This window comes from Lepidochelys kempii, chromosome 8, assembly GCF_965140285.1.
Source record: "Lepidochelys kempii isolate rLepKem1 chromosome 8, rLepKem1.hap1, whole genome shotgun sequence".
Lineage (NCBI taxonomy): Eukaryota > Metazoa > Chordata > Testudines > Cheloniidae > Lepidochelys > Lepidochelys kempii.
The window spans coordinates 2337181-2352795 of record NC_136387.1 but is presented as its reverse complement, the minus strand read 5'-3'; the positions used below and the strand labels follow the sequence as shown (position 1 = coordinate 2352795).

General features: G+C 45.7%; 1 protein-coding gene across 7 annotated transcripts in view; it reads right to left on the bottom strand.

Annotated features, from left to right (window-relative positions):
• Window positions 1-12666: 12666 nt before the first annotated feature.
• The window catches only part of RNF145 (ring finger protein 145), a 59188-nt gene continuing 56239 nt past the window's right edge, over window positions 12667-15615 (bottom strand). For all 7 annotated transcript variants that reach the window (XM_073355182.2, XM_073355185.2, XM_073355183.2 and 4 more), the window contains one exon: window positions 12667-14323. In XM_073355182.2, the coding sequence (XP_073211283.1) occupies window positions 13877-14323 (447 nt within the window). In that variant the 3' untranslated portion in view covers window positions 12667-13876. The remainder of the gene's footprint in view (window positions 14324-15615) is intronic.

Here is a 15615-nt window from a genome sequence, read left to right as displayed (position 1 = left end):
GATTGTGTATGTCCCCACTAAGCGCATTAAGTCGGCGGAGTGTGTCCTCAATACCGTGGCTAGCATCGACTTACGGAGCGGTGCACTGTGGGTAGCTATCCCACAGTTCCCGCAGTCTCCGCTGCCCATTGGAATTCTGGGTTAAGCTCCCAATGCCTCCCCCCGAGAATGCCATGCAGCTGATCACAGAAGCAGCATGTATGGGGCTGTGACCGGAGTGACCGTTTGCCTCGTTTGTCTTTTGGTAGGCTTGCCTGAGCGCCTTGACTTTAACGCGGCACTGCTGTGTGTCCCTGGTGTAGCATCTCTCCACCATGCCCTGTGTGATTTTGGCATATATATCAGCATTTCTTCTTTTTGATCGGAGTTCGGCCTGCACAGATTCTTCTCCCCATACAGCGATCAGATCCAGTGTCTCCCTTTCGGTCCATGCTGGAGCTCGTTTGCGATTCTGGGGGGACTGCATGGTCACCTGTGCTTCTGAGCTCGCCACGCTGACCAAACAGGAAATGAAATTCAGAAGTTCCCGGGGCTTTTCCTGTGTACCTGGCTGGTGCATCGGAGTTGAAAGCGCTGTCCAGAGCGGTCACAATGGAGCACTCTGGGCTAGCTCCTGGAGGCCAATACTGTCAAATTGCATCTACACTACCCCAAATTTGACCCAGCAAGGTCGATTTTAGCGCTTCGCCCCTCCCCGGAGAGGAGTACTGAAGTCGATTTTAAGAACCCTTTAGGTCGACGGGACGGATTTGGTTGTGTAGATGCATTTATTTTAAAATTGACCTAATGCATCTAAATTCGACCTAACCCTGTAGCGTAGACCAGGCCTAATAAAACAACAACAGACTTAACTAATGGTCACTTATCAGAGGGGTAGCCAGATTAGTCTGGATCTGTAAAAGTGGCAAAGAGTCCTGTGGCACCTTATAGACTAACAGACTTATTGGAGCATAAGTTTTCGTGGGTGAACACCCACTTCGTCAGATGCACGTAGTGGAAATTTCCAGAGGCAGGTATAAGGATGCAAACAAGAATCAGGCTGGGGATAACGAGGTTGGTTCAAACAGGGAGGATGAGGCCCTCTTCTAGCAGTTGAGGTGTGAACCCCAAGGGAGGAGAAACTGCTTTCGTAGTTGGTGAGCCAGTCACAGTCTTTGTTTAATCCTGAGCTGATTTGACACCATCAGCTCAGGATTAAACAAGGGCTCCACTGTAAGAGGCATGCACCCCTGTGCACTCTCAAATGGAGACTTTAAAGCAGTGTCCACTGGCCCAGGCTGCAAGGTGGTCTGGTCTAGCGGTCACAGCTGGGTGGAGGTCTGCACGCAAGGGATGGGAGTCACCGGGCAGGAGTTAGAGGAATCTCAAGGCCAGGTCCCATAAACAAGAGTTAGGCTGGAGTCAGAGACCAGGAGGCAAGACAAAATCTGACATTACAGCAAGCCAAGGTCTGTGTAATCCCCCAGACAGCTTCCTGGGGCAATCCCTGGGGTTAAGTAGGGGCACTTGGCCAATCAGAGGGCCGCAGGGTATTGCCACTCGAGGTCTCCTGGGTGGTACTTCCTGCAGCACCTACTTGCTACACTGCTCCCTAGCTGCACCTCTGCATGGCCCGCTGGTGGCACTGTGAGAATATCAGCCACTCCAGGCTCTAGTCCCCAGGTCCTTACGACACCTGCACAGAGCAACTCCTCGGGCTCCCATATGAGGGTGTATATAGAGGTGCAGACCTGCCATCACTCAATTCCTTCTCAACTGCAAAGCCAGAGACTCTGCAGCAGAGGGAAGGAGGTGGAGCACCCATAGGGACAAAAGAACTCAAAGGACTGTATAGGTAAGTAACCGCTCCTTCTTCTTTGCGTATATATCCCTAGGGGTGTTCCACCATAGTGACTCCTTGGTACCAATCTCAGACAGGGTCTCCACAGAACCACATAAGGGATCCAAGGTCTCCCAGGAGTGAGATGGATGGGGTGACCTACCCCACTTCTTTGGGACAGAGGGTTCTTTGTCTTAGAAGTCTTAGTCTTTGGGGCTGCTGCCAAGGGTCCAGTGCTACCAAAGTGGCCTGAGATATTGTGCCCAATGTACAAGGAGCGGAAATGGACCCTCAGGAGCGGTCCAGTGAGATAAGCTTCAAGTAGCCTCTTTGCCTTTTCTAGGCCTGCCTGTAAAGCCCACGCTGACGTTGCACCTTGGTGGGATGTGGGTGTCTCTGAGACACAGGAGACAGCTATAAGGTCTGTCACTATGAGGGAAAGACCTGGCCTTAAATCCTGGGTATTCACATAATCTGGCTTGCAAAGCACTAAACCTAAAGTCCTGAATGGGGGAGCCAACCCGCCTCCTTGGAAAGCACATCTGTGCTGCAATTAAATCAAAATAACAAGTAAATAACTAAAGTGAGGGGGAAACATCACAGTACGTGAGAAAAGGCGGGAAGCTGCAGAACTGCGGACACCAAGTTTTGCTCCTGAGTTGCAGGTGGTCGAGAACAAACTGAGTGAGGGTGGGGCCTCACCTCCCGCTAGGCCCACGAGGAGCTGCTCTGCCCAGGGCCGCAGACTCTGCTTTACACCATCCCTGGGAGATTGCACAGGCCTGGGCACATCCTGTGGTCGAGCACCCCTCGGGGCACAGCCCCCAAGAAGAACTTTTCATTTTCAGTTTGAAGCAGCACTTAGGTAAAACGGTTGTGATTTGAATAGGGAACGCAAGCTTGATGGTGTCCAGCAGGGTAAAGAACATCCTCAAGTTCTTTCTGCAGAGGGTGAGTAAAGCAACAAATGGGACATTATGGGTCTAATGTAGTTTACTACCTACATAGTCCTGATCCTGCGAAGTCTGATGCACTTGCTTAATTGTATGCACTGTAAACACTCCCTTTGCCAACTCGCACGGTGTAAAGTTAAGCAAGTTTCTACGCGTATACAGAATCGGGGGACTTAGTCTCTAAGAGGTTTCAGAGTAACAGCCGTGTTAGTCTGTCTTTGCAAAAAGAAAAGGAGTACTTGTGAAAACTGTGAAAACCATATCGTGGAAACTGCATCTGAGGAAGTGAGCTGTAGCTCACGAAAGCTTATGCTCTAATAAATTGGTTAGTCTCTAAGGTGCCACAAGTCCTCCTTTTCTTATTGTGAAGAGAGTGGTCACTTTGGATGGGCTATTACCAGCAGAAGAGTGAGTTTGTTTGTTGGGGGGGCGGAGGGTGAGAAAACCTGGATTTGTGCTGGAAATGGCCCAACCTGATGATCACTTTAGATAAGCTATTACCAGCAGGACAGTGGGGTGGGAGGGGGTATTGTTTCATGGTCTCTGTGTGTATATAATGTCTACTGCAGTTTCCACGGCATGCATCCGATCAAGTGAGCTGTAGCTCACGAAAGCTCATGCTCAAATAAATTGGTTAGTCTCTAAGGTGCCACAAGTACTCCTTTTCTTTTTGCATAGTCTCTAAGAGGTGAGTTAGCCCCCTTTTTCGAAATGTGACTATGATAAAAACTGACCCAGTTTATATTCATTTTTCAAGGTTTTTATGGTTTAGGAACATGTCTCAGAATGGCCTCCCTTTAGGTACTAGGGATAATTGGAAAACATGGAAAACGTGTCGTTTTCAGCAACAGATTTCTAATATTTGGGACCAATTATTTTGTTTATATAAAAAAAACTGTATCCCCTATACTTATTTTCCACTAGCTGTGGACTGACTGTAGAAAACGGTACTCGTCTTGGGTGGGCGGGCGGTGTTCAGCTGCTTTTTAGAATTTCCTGATGTAAAATGTTGGCCTTGGTGGAAAACAACTTATAATAATTGAATGATAAATGTCCTTCCTTTTAAATTATTTATTCAAATATGTAGCCAGGAAGATTTTCTATTTGCATGAATTCAAAATTATTTCCAAAACCCCCAGCCTGTGCTAATTGTGACGAGTAAATTAGCAACTAAAAGAATTTTTATAGCAAAGAAAATAGTTGATCTAAAGCATAAAGGTCAGGCTAAAATTGGAGCTTGTCTTAGGGGCACATTTTTGCATAGATTTAAAATCCTGTGCATACAGAAGGACGAAAAAGAACCGGAGCCCATAATTGAAGCTGGGCAGTTTGTTGATTAGCATCCAGTGGAATTTGAATAGAACTCGAGCAATTCTAAGAAGCCCCTCGGGTTGTACTGAGCAGAAATCCTGACCTCTATCATATTATTTCTATCATATAAATCTTTATCTGTAGGAAATTCCTAAGTAAGAGATCTCTTTGGTGGCATATAACTGCTTTGTCATTGAGAACACAGTAACAGTGTACACTATCTGACTTTTGAGGGGTGCGGGGGAGGGTGATCTTTGAAATTGAAAGGGAAATCCTGGATTTAGAGCAGGTCTCCAGCCATTGTAAAGTTAACTCCCATTTTACTGACACTATCAGAGGCCCAGGCATCAGGATGGCCCCGCAAAATAGATGGAACACTTGGCAACCAGGGCTAACTTGGCATTTTGTGAGAAGAATCGTAAAGATAGATTTTTTTGCACTGAAATTGTTCCAGTAATTCCAGCTGCCATTGCAAACTGAGAAACACAAATAGGAAAACAAGCAAGGAAGTGAGCCTCGGTGAGCCCTGTGCATTCTCACTGCTGTCACAGTGTTTGCAAGACAGCAGCGGAAGGCTGGACTGGGTTTGTTGTCTTGAGATTTGCAAAACCACAGCACCATCCAGTGGTCACTGGATATAGCACATTTCCTCCGATTGATTTTTTAAAAATATACAGGTTTCAGAGCAGCAGCCGCGTTAGCCTGTATCCACAAAAAGAACAGGAGGACTTGTGGCACCTTAGAGTAGCTTATGCTCAAATAAATGTGTTACTCTAAGGTGCCACAAGTCCTCCTGTTCTTTTTAAAATATAGGCTTTCTGTTGTCGTCCTTACTAGAATATGTTGATACAGAATCCAAGAGAAGCATCATTAATATCATCTTTATGAAAGAAGCGAAGGAAGGAAATGCCCTCTAGATAGTTCTTCAGACAGTCTACGTTCTATTCAGGGTCTTGAATTGTGCCCATCACCAGGTGACTGAGGGCTTTCCAGAGGTCCGTTAAATGACCTGCCTAGCAACCTAAGTGGAACACGTGCCTTGCACTGGCTGCCTGCTGTGGGACCAGTTCCACCCTAGGTGCAGATATGTTCCCCCAGGAAAGCCCTGGTGTTGGTACAGGAGTGTCAGTGGTGTGGTGTGGTTGGTGGATGAGGTGCAGCATGTCTCTGCAAGGGCCGGAACCCATTCAAAGATGCTAACCCACCTGAGGATGCAGCCCTACCAAATGGCTGACTGAAGAGGTCCGAGAGCAGCAGGGAAGAGGAAGTCAAGTAGGGACAGAGTTTGCTTGAGATTGAGTGCAGAGGGAATGTAGAACTGGCAATAAGGTTGGCTGGAGAGCGACGGCCCAGCAAAATCCACTAGTTCTAGGTCTTCTTTAATACTTTGGGGAAAGAGTAGCTGTAACAGCATCCCATCTGCACAAGCCCTGCATCCCAGCACCATGGTTTTAACCCTTGGCAGTGCACGGGGACTTTGGTGAGCAAGCTTAAATTCTAAGGCTGCCAGCACCAGAGTAATTAACCACATGGCAGATCCTTCTTAAGGTCTGAGGCTGGACAGAATAATTTTGCAGCTACTTTATCATTTCAGGGAGAGATGGCTGCACTGCCATAAAGGTCAGGCACCCTCAACATTGTGTAACCAACCACTGACCAACAACTACAAGGCCAGCCTGTACCTCCTACAGCTCATGGACCCAACTCTCCCCATATGAATCTGGCCTTGGCATTTCCATGTCCATGGGGAGCACTGCCTGGTTCTGGGGATTGTCCCCAACCCACCCTGCCCCAGAATGGTGGGGGGTTCCCCTGGGGCCGAGGAGAGGTGTCCGGGGCAGACCCATCTGGCCTGTCACCCACCAGAGGAATTCACAATAAAGCCCCTCGCATTTGTTCTTCCACCCTGTAGCACTCACACCCGCGGAGGATGTGCCAGCAACCTGGTTTCAATGGAGCTGCACTGGCAGAAGCCAGAAAGGCACAAAGAGCCACGGGGGACCAGGTGTCCTGTTTTTGACCAGAACACCCGCTCGGAAACAGATCCTGGCGGCTCTGGTCAGCACCACTGACAGGCCATTGACTGTCCAGTTGGCGGCGCCATGCAGCGGGGCTGGCAGGCTGCCTGCTGACCTCTGCGCTGCGCAGCTCCCGGGAAGCGGTGAACGTGATATACCTTGACTTTAGCAAAGCTTTTGGCACGGTCTCCCATAGTATTCTTGCCAGCAAGTTAAAGAAGTATGGGCTGGATGAATGGACTATAAGATGGATAGAAAGCTGGCTAGATTGTCGGGCTCAATGGGTAGTGATCAACGGCTCGATATCTAGTTGGCAGCCGGTAGCAAGCTCGGTTTTGTTCAACATCTTTATCCATGATCTGGATGATGGGATTAATTGCACCCTCAGCAAGTTCGCGGATGACACTAAGCTGAGGGGAGAGGTAGATATGCTGGAGAGTAGGGATAGGGCATAGGGTGAACTAGACAAATTAGAGGATTGGGCCAAAAGAAATCGGATAAGGTTCAACAGGGACAAGTGCAGACTCCTGCACTTTGGATGGAAGAATCCCATGCATGGCTACAGGCTGGGACCGAATGGCTTGGCAGCAGTTCTGCAGAAAAGGACCTAGGGGTGACAGTGGACGAGAAGCTGGATAGGAGTCAGCAGTGTGCCCTTGTTGCCAAGAAGGCCAATGGCATATTGGGCTGCATTAGTAGGAGCATTGCCAGAAGATTGAGGTACGTGATTATTCCCCTGTATTCAGCACTGGTGAGGACACACCTGGAATATTGCATCCAATTTTGGTCCCGCAACTACAGAAGGGGTTTAGACAAATTGGAGACAGTCCAGTGGAGGGCAACGAAAATGATTAGGGGGCTGGGGCACATGATTTACGAGGAGAGGCTGAGGGAACTGGGGTTAGTTAGTCTGCAGAAGAGAAGAGTGAGGGGGGATTTGATAGCAGCCTTCAACTCCCTGGAAGGGGGTTCCAAAGAGGATGGAGCTCAGCTGTTCTCAGTGGTGGCAGATGACAGAACAAGGAGTAATGGTCTCAAGTTGCAGTGGGGGAGGTCTAGGTTGGATATAAGAAAAAAAAACCTTTTTCACTAGGAGGGTGGTGAAGCACTGGAATGGGTTACCTAGGGAGGTGGTGGAATCTCCTTCCTTTGTGGTTTTTAAGATCAGGCTTGACAAAGCCCTGGCTGGGATGATTTAGTTGGGGTTGGTCCTGCTTTGAGCAGGGGGTTGGACTAGATGACCTCCTGAGGTCTCTTCCAACACTGATATTCTATGGTTCTATGTGTGTCCCCCCCTCCCCAGCTCCTATGCATAGAGGCAGCCAGGAGGCTCTGCAAGCTGCCCCTGCCTTAAATGCCACCCCCACAGCTCCCATTAGACGGGAACTGCGGGGGCAGCACCTGTGGACGGGGCAGTGTGCAGAGCTGCCTGGCCATGCCTCTGCATAGGAACCAGAAGGGGGACATGCTGCTGCTTCCAGGAGCTGCTTGAGGTAAACACCACCTGGAGCCTACACCCTGAGTTCCCTCTTGTGCCCCAACCCCCTGTCCTAACCCTGATCCCACTCCCGCCCTCCAAACCCCTCAGTCCCAGCCCAGAGCCCCCTCCTGAACCCCAAACCCCTCATCCCTGGCTGCACCCCCAGCCACAGTCCGCACCCCCTCTCACATCCCAACTCATTGACTCAGCCTGGAGCCCCCCTCCCACACTCTGAACTCCTCATTTCTGGCCCCAGACAAGAGCCTGCACCCCCAGCCGGAGCCCTCATACCCTCCTGCACCCTAGGCCTCTGAGCCAGCCTGGTGAAAATGAGGGAGGGAGGGTTGCAAAAGTGAGCAAAAGAGGGAGGGGAGGATGGAGTGAGTTGGGGGCAAGGCCTCAGAGAAAGGGTGGGGCCTCAGAGGAGGGGCAGGGCAAGGGGCAATGGTGTTCAGTTTTGTGCCAGCAGAAAGTTGGCAACCCTAGGATTCTGGAGAAGGGGCTAGAAGTGATGGGGCATAAAACTCTCAAAATAAATCTCACATGTGCCCCACTCAGGGAAAGAAAACAGAGCTAAGAAAATCCCAGGGCACTTCAGAGCTCAGGGATGAGAGCTAATTATGGACATGCAGGATCTGCTTCGGAACAGAAAATCTGTCCTCCTTGGTACGCCCAAAACCTGTCTCTTTAGGGCAAGGATTGTCTCTCGGATACGTGTTGCTACAACTTCTAGCGCTACGGGGCTCCTGTTCACTTCGTGCTACTGTAATTTTTTTTTTTTTTTTTTTAAAGAGAAGCTGCCAGTTGGAGCTTTGGCTGAATTGTTACTAATCCTAGAAATGTCTGACTGCTACCAGTTATGGTTCTTGGGGATATTGTGCTGAAGCAAACACCTGTTTACTCTTTAGAAGCCTGCTTGTAAAGTAATAGTACAGAAAATAAAATCCTTAATATGTGAGAACTTGAAATTTGACTATAAAATAAAATCGGTTCCTGACACAGTGTAATAACCTTCCCTAATGTGCTTCACCTGTATTGCTAGATCGTAAAATGGTTTTCTTTAGCAAGTCGGGGCCCAATTCTGCACTGCTCACTAATTGGAGTAATTTTTACTCAGACACGTAGACCATTGATTTCACAGACACTAACCATTGTGACTACCACAGCCGTGTGAGCGACTTGCTCAGCTGAGTGGTGATGGCAGGACGGGGCCCAGGTTTTGCAAACTACTTTAGCAATTATTAATTTGCATTGCAATAGTGCCTCGAAGCCCGAGTCTGTTGCACTAGAGTCTGTACTAACATGGAACAAAAAGATGGTTCTTGCCCCAATCCAAGTACTATGCACAGTCTAAGTAATAGCTTTAGCAATACTGTGAACTTTGAACACATCAGGGAATAACTATGATTTTTCCTGCTCCCTGGCAAATTTTTCTGGCCTGCCTTTCATCCTCTGTAACTCAGCATCATTGTGAACGTCCCATATTTCAGCAAGATGATTAGACAGACAAAGTACAGAATCTCAAACATGTAGGGCCTTAAAAGTTTTATTTTGAAAACAATGTTTCTCATTTTAACAGGCTGTCCTTTCTCATTTTGCTGTACTTATCAACACAAACTTCCCAACGTGCAGGGCCTTTGAGAAATTAATTTCCATCTAAAAACAAACAAAGCTTGAAATAGCTTATGGAGAAACACATCTTTCAAGGACATTTCCTTTTAAATTGCACAATACAGCTCTTAGCAGGGAAAATAAATAAAACAATCCCTCTGCATTCCAGCGGGGATTTTTCCCCCAAGCTTGCAGTGAACAGATTGTTTAAAAAGTGTGCGATGGTCCATTAAAAATATATTTAATTTACAAAGAAAAGATGATATGGGACGTATCTCCCCTCCTATTAAGATCAGTTGTTTTTGGTATATTGCACTCCTGTAAATGAACTATTTTAACAACTCTCCCATCTCAAACACTTCATATCTGTTTGTGCAAATTCTAAGGACCTTCTGGCCTTTGGCTGTGTGTAGCAAAAGACCTGTAGCTGAAACTGGTAACATTAAGGACGAGAAACATCAGCGTCTTGGAAATAACGACTGTGGGCAAAAACTGCATTCTAAGTTTCTTTGCATTCTGGTTCCTTTCTTTTGCAGTGTGCCCGTTTAACCAGAATGGCTCTTCTGGCTTTGTATGCCTGCAGGCATGCCCTGTGGTTGATACTGTTTATTGTCCTCTAGTCTGCTGAGAACTCAATTGCATTTAAAGCAACTCCCCTCAAAGACAGACTTACTAGGTCATGGCTCCTTGTTTCTTTAAAATGTTCATATGTGCTATTGTTCATTTGCAAAAGATTCATAAAAAACAGTTTAAAGTTGTACAGTGAGTTTCCTGAATAGTTTATAACCAAATCACTGCTTTGTTTCTTCATAGCAAAGACCTGAGCTTTGCATGGCTTGGGGTGTTTGAGACTTCTCTTCACTGGACATTTGCATCAACGCCATACCAGGTAACACAAAAAGTCTTTAACACTAGCATCCAGGGCTCACACAGTACAGTAATAAACGATTATGGCTACAAACAAACCAGCCATAGGCCTTGTCATGACTAGGAAGAGAGTCCGGCTTTTCCGGCATGCTAGTTATGATCTTAAACACGATTATGCACATAAGGAGTCGAGCGTCCACCAGGACCAGCTAGTTACGTTTAAAAGCACTAAAGCATCTCGACAGGAGGTGCAAAGGGGTGTTTTAAAAAGGCATTAGCTAAAGCATTTTCAAACATAACCGGTTTCTTTAGTCCAGGTAAGACCAGAGAGAGCTCATGAGTTGGATATAATTGAACATCATCCCTTAAGATCTCCACACAGTTGGCACATGGTGATGTGTCATCTCTCTTGTTCCCCGGGCAAGTGAGGCCACTAGGTCATACCAAGCTATTTTGGACTGCAGTCAGTTCACACACACTCTACTTGGCATTTCTGTTTGATCAGGTACGCCAAGTGGAGTAACCTCAATTTTTGGGTGGGCGATTTCCAGGGGCCTGCTTTTCAGTGGGTGAGTGCTCAAAAGTCTGAAAATCGGGCTCCTTTGAGAGTGGACCAGATTTTAATAGATGGTCCATAAAACCATTTCCCCCTCCTTAACTGCAGTTGCATAGAATTCTCTCTTCCATTTGTGATGGGAAAACATCCTTGGGATAGCTACCGCCAGTGCTTACACAGAAAAGTGATATGAGGGAGGTATTTAAAAAGGTATTTTTGACTGCTTGTTTAACAGCTGGAAATAGAGCCTTCCCCATGTGTGACAATCAGGGACCAGACACCCAAGGGGAGAGCAGGTTTAAACTCCCCAAATAAGCAGGGACCCCTAGCAAGTGCTTGTAGACTACCAGCAGACCATGAGCCACAGCAGTTTGAGAACTGCCAATATATAGTAAACCAATATTTTTACCTGTGTCCCACTGCACTAGTGTCTCAAAATTGGAATTCAAATTTAAAATCAAATCTACTTTTCACTATTTGCATTGCTTACTTTAAAGCATTTCTCTGTGATAGAGCAAAAAACCCAGCGATGTCAGTTTCATTCTGATTTAGTTACACTCAATGCAGCACATGTGGGTTGCAAACACTGCAGGGGAAGTATTGAAAACAGCAGATTCCATGGAATTTTTAAACCAGTATGTTAATGGACAGTACTGTTTAGTACTGTTCGTGTTTTGGTATTGATTTTCTTGTAAGAGTTCATTTTGGACCAAGCAGAGTTCCTTCAACTTAGTCTGTTTAGCTTTCCTAGAAAAAAAAAAATATATATATACAAATTTTCTTAAGGGATATGCCCAAATTTTCATGTGAGTTATAATCTGATAGTGAACACCCTTCCGATTCTAAATATTAATAAATCAAATCCCACCCCTGTGGGCAGCATAATCTAGGGGATGGGGCACTGGCCTAGGAATCATATGGGGGGAGAGGCAGAGTGTCAGGAACATTTCCTCCAAGTATAAAAACTTGAAACTGATGAACTTTTAGTTCACAATGTTTTTGATGATCTCACAGATCCCTCAAGTGGGTGTTTGTGCTTTGATCTCTCCTTTCTCCCACCAGGCTTCTCTTGGGTCATCTTGTTTCCTTGTTGCCTCCCTAGACACCTGGGGCTCTGCCTTATCCCCTCCCCTCCTACAGCTTTGCTCCCTGTGCATCAGTGGAACAGACAGATCTCACACAGATCAGAACTTCTTCACATCAGCCCCGAGAGCTTTGCTTGGCACCTTCTGGCACATGACTGAGGACCTGGATTTTGGAGTACATGGTTCTGGCTAAAAACATGCCCTAGGAAATGAGAAGAAATTTGTGTTTTATAATACTGATCAGTACCCTGTTAGGATCCTATGCAGGGCCCATCTGCAACCCTTATACCTCCAATAACTCAAAACTGGTTGCAGTGAAGCATGTCTAAATGTGGGCATCAAAAGTGAAACACCTGGAACTGTACAATTGTGGACTTTGTTTTGGGAGAGGTCAGGCTATCACGGAAAACAAGGATGAAGGAGAGTTTGACTGTCTGCCACTGACGCACTATACTGATGAAGAAAAAATTTTAAAAGTGACAAATCAGTGAAAGTTTCTCCCTATTTTTCCACTGAATTCTACTTAATTAATAAGCCCGTAAGTCACAATGATCAAAGAAGCATATGGCAAATGTTACCGTCACACACTAAGGAGACATGGCAGTACATTAAAAACGGAAGACACTGAAGCAGGCTCTTGCCATTGATATTTTCAACTCTCAGGTGAGAGCCCAGGTCGAGGTATTTGCTGTGGGGACCAGTAGCCCAGCAGCACTGTGGGAAGCAGCATGCTTAGGCTGGGGGGGCAGAGAGAACAAAACATACCGTTTTGTAGTTGCTCCTCTAGGTTAAGGCACCGGTGGCAATGACAGGTTTTAACAACTAGAATGGTCTTTAGCTAGAACAGCACTGTAACACATGTGGGAGTGAGTATCAGATCTGCTGAGCTCAGAGGGGAATGCAGTCAGTCTGCATGCACATATAATTCAGGTACCACCTTCTGCTTAAGAATCACATCACCAAATATAAAAATCTTCAAATGTAATTTATTAAGACATTCAGCTATGTCTGTTCGTCTACATCCAAATTTACTACTAAAAATAAAATCATATCACATTTCACGTTAAGAATACCAATTTTGAAAAAAACACTTCAGAGCCAAGCCTATTGTATAAATAAGTGACTAGTTTCTTTTCATATCAAAATTCACATAAAAAATTTCCTGCCCCCAACTCCCCCCTCCCATCCCTAGTTCTATCTGAAGCCGTGATGAATGTAAAAATTTAAGTATGGACACATGCGTGTCAAAGAATAAAGGTGCAAATTCTATTAACAGCTTTAAAAGTGGCATTTGCGGCGTTTGATCATACATGTTTCTGTACTCATTCCCAAAGTGCAAATATTGCCAGAGTTTAACACTGTTTCAATTCAGCTGCAAGAATTAAACATTACACAGGATCAAACAGTATTGCAAGGCCGCTATCTGTGCCCTAAAACTCATCCCACTCTCTCCTGCACTTTGCAGTGAAGGGCAAAGTGTTCATTAGAGCTTTAGTTTACTTCACATGGCCCATACTGTGCATAATATATTAACAAAAGTTTCATATACATCAAAATATTGAAGACTCCATCATAAAAGTCAGGAGTCACTATAGATTACATGAATGCAAATGTAATTGCCCACCAAAAATACCCAATGCATACACGCAACGTATTAGAGTGCTTCCATCTTCCAATACAATCAATGCTGTTACATCTTTGATTTTGGCTTCAGTGCTGTACAAAATTTTGTCAGTAATCATGGCTGCGCTCCAGTCAATGCAGAAAAACAGGCCAAAGCATTCGAGCATCTCTCACTGGTACCCTGGGACATGGTTCAGTGTGATTCTTCCTCCCCACCCCAAACACAAGTTAATGGTTGTGTTTCTTTCGCACCTCACACCCCCCTACTTCTCCTCCTTCCCCTTCACCCGCCCCCTGAAAATACTCTATGTCCATGTCATTTGTTTCCAGTTTCTCCCTCCCTTGCAGTTCAGAAGCAGTTTCTGAAGTCATTTCTGTTGAATCGCCTTGGAATTGCCTCTACCAGGCAGCCCACAAAAATCAGCATGGGATTTTACATTTCGACCAGCATTAATTGCTAAACTTTTTCACAATTGTGGAAGGGTAAGTTCGCTCTGCTGAGTCAGGCACGGGTCTCTGACATGGGTCTGTTCCTACATCATCTTCTGCCACTTCAGAACTGGATAGAAAGTCTCGGGTCCTGAGTGAGAACCTCCTCCTGGCCTCCAATCGGTTCCTCCGCAATAATCTCCCCCTGGCTGGCTTTAAACAGACACGTGTCACAATCCAGATTCTGAGAATCATTCTTGGCATCCTGAGAGTGCTCCTGGTGATCTGGCCCTTCAGCCACCTGTCCGTTACGATCACTAGGGCTCTCTTTTAGATTTCTCTCCTCCTGGTGTTCAACACCAAGATGTTCAGTTGCTTCTTGATGACCAGTATTTTGCTCTGCTCCAGGGTTTGGCTGTGGAGCTGGCTCTGGTGCCAGTCCTGGTGGCTGCGAGGGGTTTTTAAGTTGACAGTGGCACAAAGGACAGGTCTCTTGCACATACAGCCATTTCTTAAGACAACCAGAATGAAAGAAATGGCTGCATGGTGTGATCACAGCAGATTTCATGTCCTGAAAATAACAAACATCAAGATGTCACACAACAGCCAAACACCTTGTCCTCCCAGAACTACCCTACATACTCCACCTGACCTCAAGTTTACTCTGTGAGATTAAAATTCTAAGGCAAGACGTGTAATGATTTTTCTACATACACACAAACCTCCACATAACTTTCAACAGGCACAAGACCAGTAAGTTTCCAGAGGAAAAAAAGTGATAGAACTCAGGTACCCAGCCTCATGAGGCTGATGACAAAACAATTGCAACCCCATGGAAGTTAGCCCCATACAGATTAAAAGCAAGCACAAAGGAACTGTTATTTACAACGCTTTGTGGAAGTAGTTGTAGGGTCTTGGTTACAGAGTACTAGGTGGAAAGACAAACCCAATAGTCCACTTGTAACCACCATGGTGTGAGAGCAGCAGAGTAGAAATGAAGTGCCTGGACCTAAGGCACTGAGGTGAGACCAGGGATTTTTACTCAAATGCAAAGCAAGCTTTTGTTTTAAACAAACATTTCAGATCACTGAAACCAAGTTTGGAGCCCATCCAATCTTAATAAAATCATGCTGCATTCATCCTAGGGTTACTCTCTCACTTCCATTCACAACAAACATGATTTCCCAGGGAGGAAAGAAGCACACCTGTATTTTTTTCTTTTTTCCAAAGCACAAAGTGTGGTAAAGGTAGTGCTTCCAGTGTTAACTTCTAATTTCCTTACTTCTGTTGGCTTATGTTAAATCCTTCCCCTTACAGTAATTAGGTTTATTTTTCTTTTATAACCAGTGTTTTAAATTAAGCAAGAGTGGGAATTAACAATCCATGGAGACTGAATTGTTTCTACGAAACCGTACGATACATTGGCTAGCGGTGTACATACAACCTTACAGGAAGCCGTAAGAGAAATCTCCCCAATTGAAAAAAAAAAAAGTCATTGTTTGCTTCTACTAGAGAGACTAGCTTGGCCCATACTCACTGGAAATGCTTCAGAACCTCAGATACGTTCAAGAGTATGACACTTGCTTTAGTTAAATCTGAAAACCGATTTTAAAAAAAGCAAAAAAACAAACGAGAAAAAGCTATTCTGGTCTATTTAAATTCCTTAATTTCCATGTTAGTTTGTTCTAGGTTTCCAATGCAAGGACTCCCTCCAATTCTGCACTAAGCCAAATTACACACAGCAGAACTCTGTGGGGATTGCAACTGAAACACAACCAAAGTCACTGCACTCGTTACAGCACCGGAGACTAACTCCAGACCATCCAAAGGTATGTTAAGAGTCACGCCCCTACAGTTCTACTA